Source organism: Eulemur rufifrons, chromosome 5 (assembly GCF_041146395.1).
Source record: "Eulemur rufifrons isolate Redbay chromosome 5, OSU_ERuf_1, whole genome shotgun sequence".
In the NCBI taxonomy this organism is placed as follows: Eukaryota; Metazoa; Chordata; class Mammalia; order Primates; family Lemuridae; genus Eulemur; species Eulemur rufifrons.
The window spans coordinates 13183491-13199721 of NC_090987.1; the positions used below are offsets into that span (position 1 = coordinate 13183491).

The 16231-nt window shown below is 46.4% G+C and overlaps 1 protein-coding gene across 1 annotated transcript in view; it reads right to left on the reverse strand.

Moving 5' to 3' along the window:
- Window positions 1-795: 795 nt before the first annotated feature.
- Window positions 796-16231, reverse strand: part of LOC138383160 (O-acyltransferase like protein-like) — a 54627-nt gene continuing 39191 nt past the window's right edge. The window contains exons 11-17 of the mRNA XM_069467837.1: window positions 15906-16019; window positions 14351-14483; window positions 12509-12695; window positions 9608-9750; window positions 9164-9281; window positions 7156-7296; window positions 796-887 (exon numbers count right to left, since the gene is read on the reverse strand). Of these exons, the coding sequence (XP_069323938.1) occupies window positions 796-887; window positions 7156-7296; window positions 9164-9281; window positions 9608-9750; window positions 12509-12695; window positions 14351-14483; window positions 15906-16019 (928 nt within the window). The remainder of the gene's footprint in view (window positions 888-7155; window positions 7297-9163; window positions 9282-9607; window positions 9751-12508; window positions 12696-14350; window positions 14484-15905; window positions 16020-16231) is intronic.

A 16231-nucleotide genomic window follows, 5' to 3' on the forward strand; every position in this document is an offset into this window, starting at 1 on the left:
TCCCTCATGAGTGTACCCTGGAGTTTTCCAGAAGCTACACGATGTGTGGCATCACAACAGACAGACAGCGGTAGTGGTTGTAAGATTAGATATGTCTTCTATTAAGCCAGCCACTGAAGAGGTTTGCAAAACTGTAACACAATGACGGTCTTCTTGCTAATATTTTTTAGCTTTCTGCAGACACTCAGGCAGGCACTGCTGCTGGTGTCCCCACCTGCCCTGGCCCCTCTGTCACCACCGTGCCTCCTACCCCTCAGTGCAGTCCTGCTGATGTTTGCTTAGGCCTCGAGACACTCAACCTCTTTATTCTCTTCATAGTCGATACAACTTGCTTACTTGCTTTGAACCAAAGAGCAACTGAGAAATCAGATTTCTGTAGCTGGGACTGCTTAGCTTCACCAGCCACACATCAGGTCACAGGGAGCACAATATTTTGAATTTTTTAAATTTAATTAACAGCTAGATAGTACTTCTCCAAAACGCCCAATAGTGAGTACTGAAGGGTAGGCTATCTGGCCCCCTAACGGACGCCTGCTGCCCCTCACAGGGGTTTTATGAAAGGAGAAGGGGTATGATTCCCTTCCAGCCCAGCGAGGGGAGCAGGGAATCTATTCAGAGTTAAAGAAAATCCCTGGTAGGCCTTGGGCTCTGTTGCTCATGGACACTGATTTGCTGTGTGACTTGAAGCACGTTTGTCTCTGGTGCATTCTCTGTAAAATAAGACATTTCCCAGGAAGGGTTCCTACACGTCTCAGGATTTATGAGGCTGCAAGGAAGACGTCACCAGCTCAGTGTTCACAAGTCCATCCCATTGGTGCCAATCTCCTCAAAGTTCCTCTGTGGCTTCTGGCCCAGATCCCTGAAGCCCCTCAGCAGGTTTGCAGAATCTGGGGGGGGGTGGGGAGCAAGGGGAGCCCCCAGGGAGATATAGGGAGACCCAGGGATGCTGGGAAGAAAGCACATTTGGAAGAGCCCTGGGTCCCCGAGGTCTGGTTATGAGGCCTCCCTTAAACTTCCTTGGTCCTCGTTTTCCTTAAAGTATTGAGGAAACAAAAATTCCTCACAGAATCCTCATGGAGTATGAACGTGCTGTGTCTTTCCCATCTTCAAACCCACATCCCACTTCGACATCCCGCTGTCTCTCTCCTCCCCTTCACAGTCCAACTTCTGGGAAGAAGAATTTTTCATAAACTCCCTGCCTGGTTAACACCACTCATCCTGAAAGCCACCAGGACACAGTGGCTGAGAGCTCTGGCATAAAACTGCTTGGGTTTACATCCCGGCGCCCCCACCTGGCCATGCAGCCTTGAGCAAGTGACTTATCTCTGTGCCTCAGTTTCTTGTGTAAACAGGATAACCATAGCACTTACCTCAGAGCACTGTGTTAGGGTTAAATGTCTTGGTTTCTGTAAAGTGCTGAGAACAGCACCTGGCACGCAATGAGCCTTCAATAAATATTGGCTCTGATTGTCTTTCAAATCTCAATTTAAGTCTAGTTTCTCAGAAATTCCATCTCTGGCCTCCCAGTTGGGTTCAGGCTTTCATAGTTCTTACCTGAGTTGGAAATAGGCATTTTTGGTCTGATTATCATTAGCCTCACCCAGGGCAGTATAAGGTCAAAGAGAGCAGAAATTGCATCTGTGTTTCTCAACACTGTATTCCCAGTGCGTAGCACAGTACCTGGCGCACAGCACGAACAAATATTTGTTGAACATACAAAGGAACAAATGAGTGAATGAGTGAGCGCTGGCCTGTGTCCATCTGTCCATCAGTGAGTGGAGGCTGCTCTCAGAAAGCAAGTGCTCCAAATTCCTGCACGAACCCGCTATGGAAGATACCTTTGGCCAAAGGATGCCTGGTGCCTTGAAAGGCTAACTATGGCTCCCAAAGTGAGCCTATCAGGGTCTCCCTTTGGGCATTAGAAAGCTCACTTTGGGCCAAAGACTGTGCATATCTTGGAGAAATTGCTATTTGCACACGAATGCCATCAATTCAGATTCCGAGATGTAGAACAAATCCCATCACTCATTGAGTCCAGTGGCTCAGAAACACAGTTACTCATTAGAATCCTTTGGGAAGTTCTGAAAAAAGTACAGATTCCTAAGTCCCGCTCCACCCTGGAAATCTCCAGGAGTATATTCTGAGGACCTGGATTTTTTAAAAGCTCTTCAGGTGCTGTTGCAGCCAGCCTGCATAGACCAGCATTCTCTAATCTGGTCAAATTCTGTCCTTTTACAGAAGAGGAAACAGAGGCACACTTACTCTATATCAGTAAAGATAACATGAATTTTTTAATGAACAAAATTAACTGATAATTTGCTTGGGACCAGAAAATATGGTGTGCCTTTGGAAACAGCACATAATACAAACCCTTCATGGGTTCATTAGCATGGAGGTGTAGCCGGATTTAAAGTACCCCTCCCCCTCCCCCTCCCTCTCCCCCTCCCCCTCCTCCTCCTCCTGCTCTTGTGATTAAAGCAAATATTAGACTGTTTGGTGACTCAGTCAAGTTTCCTCCAATAGACTTGTCACACTTGGCTGCAGTATGTTTGCCAAGTTCAACACAGTATGGCCCAGTGTTGCTTGTCTAAGTGCTGACAGCCCAGGCACAATGCTAAATCCTTCTCATCTGGGGGCTTTGCACGCGAATATCCCTGGCTTGTGTGGACTTAGCAATGATTACCATCATTCACTCCAGGGTTCTCAACCTGGGCACTATTGACATTTTTTATTGGGCACTTCTTTGGGGGAAGGGGTTGCGCTATCCTGTGCACTGTGGGATGTTTCTCAGCGTCCATGAACTATGGCCTCTATCCACTAAAGAACAATAAAAAATGTTTTTTAGATGTTGCCAAATCTCCCCTGGGGAGGAAAAAACCTCCCCTCTCCCTCTTCCCCATCGAGAACTGCTCTAGCCTCACAAATTCGCCTTGCAAAGAACTCAAAGGACCGCAGCATGACATCAGGAATTTTCACTGGAGTCTTTTTCCCCCCATAGAAAAAATATAAAAGAATATTTCTATGGATTTCACAAACAAGACCCAAAAAAGGACAAACCAAAAAGAAAGGATCAATAATTTGGCCTACATTAAAATGTAAAACTTTTAAATGAAAAATATCAAATCAAGTTGCCATAGACTAGAAGAAAGTATTTACAACACAAATAATCGAAAAGGATTTGTTTTTAGCATACATAAGAGATATCTGAGAATCAATAATTAAAAGACAAACATCCAATAGAACAATGGGCAAAAGATACGGCAGTCTGTGAAGAGGAAACTCCGAATGGCTAACACACACGTGGAAACTGCTCAGCCTCATTGATAGACAGGGAAATGTAAATTGAAATGGTCACATACTACCTTAACTCATCAGGGAGGCAGTAAATTAACAGGTTGATAGTACCAAGTGTTGGAGAGGCGCTGAAGCAATAGTATCTACTCTCACACATCACCAGTGGAGGTGTAAATTGCCAAAATCATTTTGGCAAACTGTCTAGCATTACATTATCATGTAAGGTTGATTCTGCCATTGCTGTCCTGAGTATATACCCTGGAAAACTGCTACATCTCTACAAAGAAACATGCACAATGAGTTTGTTACAGTTCTATTTGTGATAGTGAAAAACTGGAAACAAACCAAATGTCTGTCTACCCACTAGTGAATGGATAAGCATTTAAGATACACATGCATACAATAGAATACCATTAGCATTAAAAATTAATGGACTAGCTATATAAACTACGTTTAATGAGGAAATCATATTTTGAAAGGATAGTGCAGTATGGATCCAATTATAGAAAACCTAAAAACAAAGAGTGGTACATACCATTTAGATAGGCACATGCATATTAGTAAAAAAATGGGTGAAACTTAGATAAAACAGAGGAAGTAACTGGGATGCAGGAAGGGCTATGATTGAGTTTACAATGTTTTCTTTTTTAAACAAAAAGAAGCACATCTAAAGGAAAAATGGCAAAATGTTAGCTTGTATTTAATTCTGATAGTGGATATGTGAGGTTGCATTCTCCAGACTTGTTTGAATGTTTTAAATATTTTATGCTTTTATTTACTTTTTAAATATTTTTTAAAATTAAACATTTAAAAATAAATACATCTGGAAAAGGCAAAACTATAGGGATTGAAAACAGATTGGTGGTTGTCTCGGGTAAGGATAGGGGTTTGTTATAACGGGGCCCCAGGAATGTTCGGGCTTGGTGGAACTGCTCCACAGCTTGCTATGGTAGTGGTTACACAATCGTCTGCAATTGTCAAAACTCACAAAGGTACACTTTTTAAAAGATGAACTTTGTATGGAAATTATACATTAATAATAAAACAAAAATGAAAAAATAGCATCTGCTAATGATGTAGGAACAAAAGGTACAGAATTAGACATGATTTTATGTTTCTTGCCTAACAAAAAGTAAATATTATATAAAATAGGATTGTTACTGAGAGGCATATATTAATTAATTAATACATTCCTAGTTGACTGAATGACTAAATGAAAGAAAACAGAATCACCTCTCTGTCTTAGCATCCTGTTTCTGTTTTATTGAGGGCAATATCTTCTCTTATCTTTGCAAGGACAGTGATAATTTTAAGTTTTCTTCTCCTTGCATAATCTCCTCTCTCCAAATTCCTTTGTTCTGTGAATTCCTCTTAGTCTTAACCCTTTCAGATGTCAGGTTTGTGATAACCCATGGTTGTTCTGCATGTAAGTAAGAGTGAGGGACTAAAAAGCTGACTGGGAACTTTGAGTTAGGATGACCACCCATCCCTGTCTGCCCAGCGCTGAGGGGTGTCCCAGGACGTGGGAGTTTCTGCGTCAAAACTGAGAAAGTCCCAGGCAAGCTGGGCCGAGTTGGTCACCCCACTCTGACCTCACGGTTTGAGCTTGTCAACTTTGAGCTTTACTGGAAGAGATCTGGCTGGGAGGTTTCTGGAAGAGCCTCTTATGTCAATATTTTTAGGGCTTTAGCCTTGGGCCACTCAGAATCGTCAAAGAAGCAACTTCTAACCTGCCTAGACAGTCACAGCTTGTGTGGCGGGGTTCTGGCAGCCTCCAGGATGCAGTCTTCATTTCCTTTTTTCATTCTTCTGATTTGGGTGTAGCACCCACGCCCGCAGTGTGTCTGGCCTCCCCCACCCAGAGATGCTGCTCCGTCAGCCCTGGTGCGTCAGCCTTGCCCACCCTCATATGCACAAGATGCTGCTGCGTCTCCAGATCTTGTCATCTGACAAGACTGAAGATGGCGAAGAGGAGAGGGACTTTCTCCTTGGTGCCCACCCCTCTCTGTAGCCAAGCCCATCTTTCCCAGAAGGCCTCAGTGCACTTCTCCTGATGTCTCACTGGTCAGAACTGGGTCACATGGCCATACCTGGACCAATCACTGGCAGAGGCAAAGAGGAGGAACATAACTGGTTTCTACCAAATATGACTCTTACCCTCAGTCTGAGCACATTGATGCTAGAAGAAGGTCAGGGTTTGTTTAGCAAGAGAGGAGGGGGCGTAAATGTGGGCTGGTGGCCTACGTGGACTTAAATCCTGCCTGAGCTCTAGGAACTAAAGTTCTAACGGCTTCCTGCCTCTTCAAGTGCCCTGGGGCCTCTCAACTTTGAGCTTCATGGGAGGGAGACTAAGCCACGTGGGGACGGATTCTTACACAATTGAGCATGCCTGAGACCTGTTGAGAGGGGCCTGCCCATCCATGTGAGAAGCCTCCTGGAAAGGGATCATCTAAAGGAAGAAGGGGCCGTTTCCATCACTGTGTCCACTAACGTTTATTTAACACCTACTATGTGCCAGTCGTGGTGCTCAGGGCTGGAGGCATAGTGGTGAAAAGGACAAATGCAGAGGGAAAGCAACTGTCACTCAGGTCGCCCCCCACCCAGCACACGTAGACTCATGCTGCTTCCAAGGGAGATGGGCTGTATGAGAATGAGTGAAAGCTGTAAGGAGAGTTTTGGTACAAATGTGGTGACCACCACCAGCCCTGCTTCAAAGGCTGAATGAGAAAGCACAGGTGGCAGGAGTGGGGACAGAGGGGACTTCTCTGTTTGTGGCATTTGTGGAGAGCATGTGTGCACTGAGGGACACAGAGGTCTGAGCAACAAGCCAGCCCCAGCCCATGCATCAGTGGGTGGCACGGTTTGGGGAGTGGACATCAGCAGGTGTTGGGGGCACTGGCCCCGCCGGCAGCTGGTAGCAGGGCAGGGGCGGGGCAGGTCTGTGGGGAACCAGATACAGGAAAAAGGAAGGAGCAGAGTCCAGTTGTTCACAAGACAAGCGAGACAGCCCTGAAATCCCCCCAAACCAAGAAATCCAGAGGAATTTAAGGGTGAGGGGTTGGAGTTCCTTTCAATCTGCTATGGTGATTATTATTGATGTGACCTATTTTTACCCACAGATTTGTATGTGGGGATAAAACATGGATTTCAGAATTTAGAAGAATTAGAGGAGACACTCATCAATTGCTACTTACTTTACTCTGAAAATGCTGTTTCCATACATTTTTCTTTCTATTACTATATGAATTTCAAACATACACAAAATAGAGAAAATAGTATAATGAGGTCCCATGTACTTATCACCCAGCTTCAAAAATTAACCACATGGTCAATCTGGTTTCAACAATATTAGGCCACTCCCTTCCAATATTATTTTGAGGCAAATACCAGATTTTGTATCATTTCATCCATCAATATTATAGTATGCCTCTAAAAAATAAGGGCTCTTTATAAATAAATATATGTATCATTGCAATACCATTATCCCATAAAAATTTAGGCAGTCTTCAATATCATCAAACACCTCATGAGTGTTCAAATTTCCAGTCTTCTAAATGTCACAACACTTTTTTACAATTTGTTTCAGGATGCAAAGAAGGTCCACCCATTCTATAACTTCCAGGTAATTCTGGGTTGAAACAAAACCCAGAATAAAATTGGATTTCTCTAACCCCACCTTATGTTTCATAAAATTGCAATAGCGGAAGGGTTTTGTTTTTTTTTTTTTAAATAAAAAATCTTTCCAAGGCTCTGTTAATCATTGAAACGCTATTTCCATGGATCCCAGATTTCTAGACCCATAATTGGAAGCATTTGGCAATTTGACCGCAGAACAATGTTGGCAGGTGAGCCATTTCCCACCCGAGTCCAGCCACGTTGTGGTGTGACCCTGAAAATGCCACTCGTCCTCCATGCTCCTCTGAGGCCTAATTAAGTTAGAGGGCTCAGCTGTCGAAACAGCCACCAGGGGGCTCCCGAGGAACTCGATGAACGTCAGCTTTACTAAAAAACCAACGAGGCTGCTTTATGCAGGAGAGACTGAAGGTACCAGGTGAGACTGGGAGCCTCCTTCCCTCAGGTCAGCTTCTGCCTGCAGAGAGACCAGACCTCAGGGAGATGAGGCTTGTTCCCCACGGCTGGCTGGCAAAGGCCAAGGTTACCTGCCAATTGCCATCAGAGGATTTGAAGTTTTCAGCCCTCCCCACCCCACAGTGGTCACCCCTTCCGATCCATGAGACAGCAAAGCACATATGTAGGCGTGGCACACTCCATGCTAATTAGCACCTTGTAGCCCATAACTGTTGATAAATACTTCAATGATCAAGTAAACAAAGAGCTTCTTTTTTTTTTTTTTTTTGAGACACAGTCTCGCTCTGTTGCCCAGGCTAGAGTGCCGTGGTGTCAGCCTAGCTCACAGCAACCTCAAACTCCTGGGCTCAAGTGATCCTACTGCCTCAGCCTCCCGAATATTTGAGACTACAGGCATGCGCCACCATGCCCGGCTAATTTTTTCTATATATTTTTAGCTGTCCAGATCATTTCTTTCTATTTTTAGTAGAGACGGGGTCTCACTCTTGCTCAGGCTGGTCTCGAACTCCTGACCTCAAGTGATCCTCCCGCCTCGGCCTCCTAGAGTGCTAGGATTACAGGCGTGAGCCACCGAGCCCGGCCACAAAGAGCTTTATGATAGGTGACGGCAGACATCCATAAGTGTGGATGGTTAATGTGAAGTTATATACCTAGAAAAAAAACTTGGCCTTACAAGTCTCTTCTCACCTCTAAGCCTCATTGCTGAGAATTGAGGGGTTGGGATTGGGGTAGAAGCCAGGTAGAAGCCGCTAGCTAAGGTCTCCTCCTTCTCTGTGAGGAGTTTTTGCTGGGGCACTGTACTAGTTCCCTAGGGCTGCTGTACCACAAACTGGGTGGCTTAAAACAACAGAAATGTGTTTTCTCACAGTTCTGGAAGTTAGAAGTCCAAAATCGAGGTGTCCAGCAGGGCTGTGCTGTCTTGGATGGCTCTAGGAGAGATTCCGTCCTCAATTCTTCCAGCTTCTGGTGTTTGCCAGCAATCTTTGATGTCCTTGGCTTGTAGATGACTGTCTTCTCCCTGCCTGTCTTCATATCAGCGTCTCTGTGTGCTTGTCTGTCTCTGGGTCCAAATTCCCCCTTTTTATAAGGAAACTCATGGTATTGGATTAGGGTCTCCATCCCCAATGACCTCATTTTAACTTAATTACCTCTCTAAAGACTCTACCTCCAAACAAGGCCATATCCGAAGCACTGGCAGTTAGGACTTCAACATAATTTTTTGGAAGGATACAGTTCAACCCAAACAAGGGACCATGTCGTAGAAAAGAAGATAATGTTTGAAAGGCCTATCATGACAGACCCACGAATTGTGCATGCAAATGGGTCATGCCACCCTGAGGTTCTAGGATAAAGTTAGAAGTCTACAAAGATTCCATAAAAAACATAAACAATTATGTTGTAGGGATCTACATACTGTGATTTTACAGAGAAAAGTGAGCATTATAACCCAAGCAATCTCCATATAACCCGAATTACATTAAATTCATTACATTTGATTATTTCCTGTGATCATTGATATAGAAAATCAAATACAGGTCAAGACCAAAAAAATCCAGATTTTTTTTGCTAAAAAGGTACAACAGAAGTTGATTATTGTGCTGCTAAAAACATTATCATAGAACTCTTTTATGCAGTAAACACTCAGAACTCTTTTATATAATATATTAAATACAGAGAACTTGTATATATTAAACTTTCACAAAATGAGATTCATACAAGCATTCATTACATAAACAAGGCCACCACCAACAAAGGGCTATCCATTCTTTTGGGTTTTAACCAGAACACTCGTGGTCTAGCAGGCGCCTCTTCAGTTCCTGACACGGCTTCTCAATGAACAGTGTCAGGGCCAGCCCAGTGATGAACGTCAGCAAACAGTGTCCGGAGAACAGATAGAACTGGAGAGAAGGGAGGGCAAGTGAACACAGTGTTACTCCAGAATTGCTGTTGTGTTCAGATCCTATGGTGCCCCATCCTGGCCATATGAAATGCATCTGTAGGACAATCTGTGCTAAACACTAAAAATAAAATAAATAAAGATGTTATCCTGTGCTGTAGCCCTCCTTCTTTCTCCCACAAATAAAACAAAGAACAACAAGGCTCTAACAAAAAAAAAAAAAAAAAGGAAAGAAGGAAAGTCTTGCAAAGAAGCAAAGAGGCTGCTTTGTTGCTCAAGAAGAGAACAAGCTGTGGTGCTGGCACAGCTGGCTGCGTGCTGGCTCACCATGTTGGTGTCGGTGTAGTGAATAAGTGTTTCCTGGAGCCCATTGTAGAGGATGATCAGAATCGGGTGCACCAGGTAGCAAGCGTAACTAATGCTGGCCAGGAAACTCCAGATGTCCCAAGAAAGCATCCAGTTCACCAGACCTGGAAGGAGCAGACATTGATTCAGGAAGCCTCGAGGCCCTCTCTCTGGGCCGTTGAAGACACCCTGTCGTCACTGCTCTCTTTGGTGCACCTAAGTCTGGGAATTTTTCCTAAGAAAGTCTTTATGCAATAAAATTTTTAAGAGAATGTACCAAAAAATAAAGCCTTCTTGTTGCAAGAATATGATATCACTAATATGAGAGGGATGCTAATCTTGAGTTTATTAGTCAGGATCACTTCCTTAGCATGGTTTCACCCCCGAGCACAAAATATTTCGCATGTAAAACAAGGTAGAAAATCCTTGCACAGGGCTGGGTTCTGGTTCAAGATGTGGCCTCGGGAGCCGCTGGGGTTGGGGATGAGGCATTTGACGTTGCCAGGCCTCAGACTTTTCATCTGTCTGTGAGACACTTGCATTTGATCACCTTCTAGGTCCCTTCAGGACAAATATTCTGTAACTTGGTATATGTTCTAGAACTGCGCTGTCCCAGACAATAGCCACTAGTCAGTCGTGGCTATCTAAATCAATTAAAATTAAATATAATGAAAAAGTCCTCTCTGAATAGCATTAATCGCTCTCTCTAGTGGGTTGCATAGTGGTCCTCTAAAAGGTATGTCCACGCAGAACCTCAGAATGTAACCTTAATTGGAATAAGGGTCTTTGCAGATGTAATGAAGTGAGAGATCTAGAGATGAGACCATCCTGGATTAGATGTGCCCTAAACCCAATGATGAGTGTCCTTATAAGAGACAGAAAAGGAGACAGACACAGAGGAGGGACCCAGGGAAGAAGGCCACATGATGGCAGAGGCAGAGAATGGAGTGACAAAGCCACCAGCCAAGGAAAACCAAGGCTTGCCAGCAGCTACTGGAGGCTTGGAGAGAGAGGATGGGACAGATTCTCCCTTAGAACATCCAGAAGGGACCAACCCTGATAACACCTTGATTTGGACATGTAGCCTCCAGAACTGTGACAGAATACATTTCTGTTGTTTTAAGCCACATAAAAAAGAAAACTTCTATTTCTCCTTTGTACAAGCCTCATTTCAAGTGCTCAATGGTGCATCACGGTTTGCTCAGTTGCTCAGGACAAGATCTTTGCAGCCATTCCAGATTCCTTTCCTTCCCTTGCACACCAGAGAGTGCTGTCAGTCTGTCTTAAAAACATGCCTCACATCGGACCATCGCTCACTCCCTCCACTAACCCCCTCATGAATCTTCCCTCATCTCCTCCGTGAAACTCTGCGGTAGATGTAGTGGTCTCCCAGCGGATCTGGTGGCCTCTGCTCTCGTTCTTGCCACCCTACAGTCCCCGTACAGCACCCAGAGTTATCTCTTAACATCACAAATCGGGGAGGGATGGGGAAAGGGGCGATATTGATCGGAACCTAAGTCATCATTACGTGAGTCAGTTATTCTTGGTAACACCAGCCCTTCTCACGTTAGACAGGAATACTGCGATGTTCACCACAACATTATAAATTGCCTCTGCTGGGCCAGGGGGAGTAGTCGTTTATGAGGCTCTATGACAGTTCAGGGACATTGTCACAGGATGGCAAGAGGGCATTAGGAGAAATGTGACCCAGACTTTCCCATCAGTCAGAGGGAATGCAGCCCATTTCCTCTTTAACTTCACTTTTCCATATAAGGGAAAGCTTTCCAAATTAAAATATTGAGGAACAAATGCCTCATCGTTATATTAAAATACTGATAAAATTTAAGAACGATTTTAATCAACATCTGGGAGGGGGCCTAGCCTCAGAAATGCAGAGCACGGGGGTCAGACCTCACGCTTGTTCCTGGGTTCATTTTCCGGCTCAGCCACTCGCCAGCTGTGCCGCCTCATCTCCAGGCGCGGTTGTTCTCATTGAGAAACAGAGCTGATATTATAGTTCTACCTCACAGGGGGCTCAGTGTTGCCCGGATCCTGTGGGTGAGGTTTTCCACAGGCCTGGTATACAGCACGCGCTCAATAAGCAGGAATTATTAATCTCTTAATTACTTGTCTCTTTAAACTATGATTTCCAACTACTTTGCTGAGGCCAGCTGGTTTTGCTCCACGGGCTGAATTTAATTAGCCTGATTAATTCCCTGGAGTCTAAAGCTGTCCTGTCTCCACCCGGGTCCGCTTCTCCTGCTTCGGGCTTCCGGGGAGCTTGGGGCCAGGACCTTTTCCGGATGCTTCCTGGCAGCCCTTGCCCTGCCACCTGCTGGCCCCCGAGCACCCAGTTCCCACCTCACGCCAAATAGAGGAGAAAGGGAAGAAAGCGTCAGGCGACTCGAATGCACATTTCTAATCTGGAGAAGATTCCTTTCTCTCCGTTCAAGCTCTGGATCTGCCGGGCTCCCTGCGTGTTGGAAGCTGACACAACAGAAACAGTTTCCCCAGTTTTGCAAAGGGATCTTGGCAACTGCTTAGTCTGGTACCTTCCGATGGGGAAACTGGGCCCAAGGTGGTGTGACCAGATGTCTTCCCCCCCAGCACTGGTATGTTTGTTTGTCTTCTCATGACATTACATTGCCTGAGTCCTCTTCCAACTTCTAAACTAGCTTCATTGGAGAGGCGGCAACTGTTTCTTTCAGCACCTGCAATCTACAACAGGCTATGTGGGATGTTTTGAGTCAATGTTTTGAGTCACCATAGGTCACTCATCTACCACTCCAGCAAATAGAAGCCCCTCCGGTATACTTATGTGTTATGTCACCTTTGCAGGAACAGCCTGCGATCCCAAGGTCAAAGCCTCGAGGGACATCATACCTCCGTAGCCTCCCCAGCAGGCGAAAAGGACCCAGCCCACGGCCGCCGCCCACAGGGTCCGGTGGAGGGCCTGGTAGAGGGCTGCGGCCACTGAGGGGGAAGCAGAGGTGTCGTCCACCGCGTACGCCAGAGCGACCACGGCAAACAGAGTGGACAGGGAGCAAGTCCACCCCAGCACGGCCTGCACCTGCGGGGAAAAGAGAGGTGAGTCCCGCCCAGCCCACCTGAGCCATTGTGTGATTTCCTCCTTTTCAGTGTCATTACTGTCACTTCAGGTCTTTATTTGTAAACCTCAGTCACTGCTCAGATTTGATGAAAATAGAAGGTTGTAACTAGAAAGGGGTGGCAAGAGGGAGACCTTTGTGGTGACAGACAGTTGTGTACCTTGATTGTGGTGGTTACACAAATCTGTACACAAGACAAAATTGTACAGAACCACACACGCACGCACACACACATGCATGCACAAAGGAGTGCATGTAAAACTGGCGGATCCAAGGGCTGTGGAGTGTGCCAATGTCAGTTTCCTTGTTGTGATCAAGTACTATAGTTATGTCACATGTTACCAGTGGCGGAGCCGGGGAAAGGGTTTTGCAACTTCCCGGGACTCTATAATTCTTTCAAAATGACAGTTAAAATAAAATCAATAAATAAAGTAATGCTCTAACCCACTCCTGCCACTCCTAATCTCCCATTCTGTCCCTTGACCAAATAAGGCTCCTTGATGAATTTTACGTCCCCATCCCCAAATGTGAGGGCCTACAGCACACACGCCCTGCCCGGGCAGCACCCTACTCACCAGGGACATGGAACAGGGGAAGGAATGGGAGAAAGGAGAAGTTTTCAATTCAAAGAATAGCTCCATGAGTTAAATCCCAATATTTAGCTCAGGTCAAGGTCTTAGATCTTATATCACCTTACTTGAGCTTTTTAGAGCCAGACCTGACCTCCAAGGAGCTCTCTTGCTTCTCTGTGCTCTGGTGCTCAAGCTGGTGTGGTGCTGTCTACACTGCACTGAACCGACATCGTGTCAGTCCACCATCTTGGCTCTGAGACCCCTGGCCGAGTTTCTGGCCGGGGCGGAGGAAAGGTTACCCTCAGGGGATCTCCTCTCTTTCAGCCTATGATCCTTCTCATCCCTTCACTAAGTCCTTGGCCTAAACGGGCCTGCAGTCTCTGGAGATGCATCCCGGGCATTGTATGAGAAAAAAGGAAAACCCAAGACGAAGAGAGAGCATTTGGGGACGACCCCAAGGGCCAGGGTCAGGACCAGGAAGAGCGGAGCTGGAGAAATGGTGTAGAAGGGTTGGGTAGACCAAACTTGGAGCTTTAGAAGCTAGAAAATAACACAGCACCTAAGCTGGAGGAAGCAGGGCCTGCACTGTGGGCTGGGAGTGAAACAAGTAGGATGCGCCACCAGGAAAGACAGGCAGGCAAGGACACCGCATGTCGGGATTTGCGGGTGGAACCATCAAATCTGACCAGGAATCCTGTCTATAGACACCACGGAGCATGTGCTGTTCAAAATCCAACTCACTATCTTCTTCCAGAAGAGGGTCTTGCAATTGTAATCTCACTAGGTGTATTTTCCCACACTGGTAGTTTTTTTTACCAAGCCTCCTATGGGTGGAACCCCATTGGGTTCCAAACCTGTAGCTCCACCAGGGGAGCTGAGTGAAGAAAGCAGAGAATTAAGCTCTGGCAAGAGAGAAAGTCCTTCTTGTTCTTTGGTATGAAGAGCCATGAGGAACACACTGCAGCTCAACACCCAGCAATCTGATGACTCCGTCCAGATGGGCCACACCAGTCCCAATCACACAGTAAGGCTCGGGGAAACCATACCTTGGTTTTCAGAATGTTTTCCTGGTGGTTTTGGTGCATGAAAATGCTTAGAAACACACCCACAAGGAACGGCCCGAATCGGCAGTAGGGCTTGGTATAGTATTCCAAGAAATACAATGCAGCGGCGTTTTCACTGAAAAACACAAGAAAATAAGGAAAAAGGTTATGTTTGATCTGGATATGGAAAAGGGAATCCCTGAAATGTCCACTGGGGTAATCAGCAAATCCAGAGGTAGATTTGGTGCACATTTGTCCATTTCCTCAGTAACGATCCGCAAACAGTGACCTCATGATCCTGCCTTAGGTGGCAGCTGGCTTGTTCAAGTTCCGAATTCCCTGGGGCCCCTCCATCCTGGATCCCAAGGAAATGTGATGACCGTGTTCATTTTAAATATGAAATTGTTTCTAACGGCTGCTGTGTCAGGATAGCTCTAAAAATGTGGCACCCAGAGTAAGCCCAAGGCTCCCGAGGACAAAGGTGGATCCTAGAGGCAGGTTAGGATGCTCCTACGGAAGTCAGTTGCCTGGGCCCCACCCCTAGAGATTCGGGTCCAAGGAGGGGCTGGAAGTATGAGTGGAATCTGGAAGCTTCCCAGGTGACTCTAGCATGTAGCCAGGGTTGAAAACCGCTGGGCAAGACACGCTGAGCCTCCTCCTGATCACCCGGGCACGCGCATACATAGGCAGCTGGCATGACATGGGGAGGGCATGGCGCTCTCCTGGTTAGGAGGCTTAGGGTGTAGTCACTGACGCATCCATTTATTCACACCTTCCACCCACTCACAAACTCTATTGAGCACTTCTGTGCCAGGCACTGTTCTGGGCTATTTTATTTCAAGAGGTCAGCGAAGGCTGCTCTGAGAAGGTGACATTTCACAGACACCTGAAAGCCACGAAGAAGAAAGCCCTGCCGACATCTTAGATTCTAACAGAAAGGCTGTTCCCTCTCAGTTGCGGGACTAGCAAGTGCCAAGGCCCTGAGGGGGAGTACGCTTGGCGTGTTGGTCCAGTGTGGCTGGTCCAGAGTCAGCAAGTAGGAGGTGATGGGGGAGGCCAGCCAGCCACTGGAGGAATTTGAGCAAATGTTTGTGTCACTCTGACTGCTACACTGAGAATAGCCATCCATACCTCACTGGGGAGGCCAAATAGCATGTGGGTAAGGTCCCAGGTTCAGTCACTCCTATGCCACCTACCAGCGATGCGACCTTGAAGAGGTAACCCCTAAGTTTCAGTTTCTCCACCCAGCAATGGAGCTTCCACGCAGCGATTTGCCACCGGAGGAGAAACGATGCAGCCACACGGGGGCGCTCCTTTCCTCTGGGAAGCATTTCTATGGGCAGCGTGAGCTCAGAGGGGACCCCGCCACCACCACCAGTGCAAGTTGAAAGTTTCGGAAGTTTGGAAGAAAAAATGCAATCAACTTTCCCATCCAGACAGAAAATTTCCCACCTAGTTTTTCCACGAGCTGATGGGCACAGGACAAACGGCCTGGCATTCAGCAGCCCTCCTGGGAGGTCCTGGCCAGGGAGGGGTCAGGCCGGGGAGCCAGACTTACCTGGCTTCTGTGGGAGCCACCACAGGAAGTTTATAAGCCAACGTGAGCAGAGCAGTGGCGGTGAAAGATCCCAAGAACAGCACGGCCCCGAGGAGGATGAGGATGTGTTTATTTCTACAAATAAAAGAGGACATGGAGAGGGGCATCCTTCAGTGTCTTTCACGCAATATTTATGGACACAAATGGCTGGAAATCGTGACAATCAGAGGAACTTTCTGCCGCCCTGCTTTGGAGAGGGTGACGGGGGATGGAGAGCCCGGCTGGGGCTGAGAACTGAGGTAGCGTTTGGTCTTGGCTCTTGACCATTTATTAGCTGTGTGACCAGG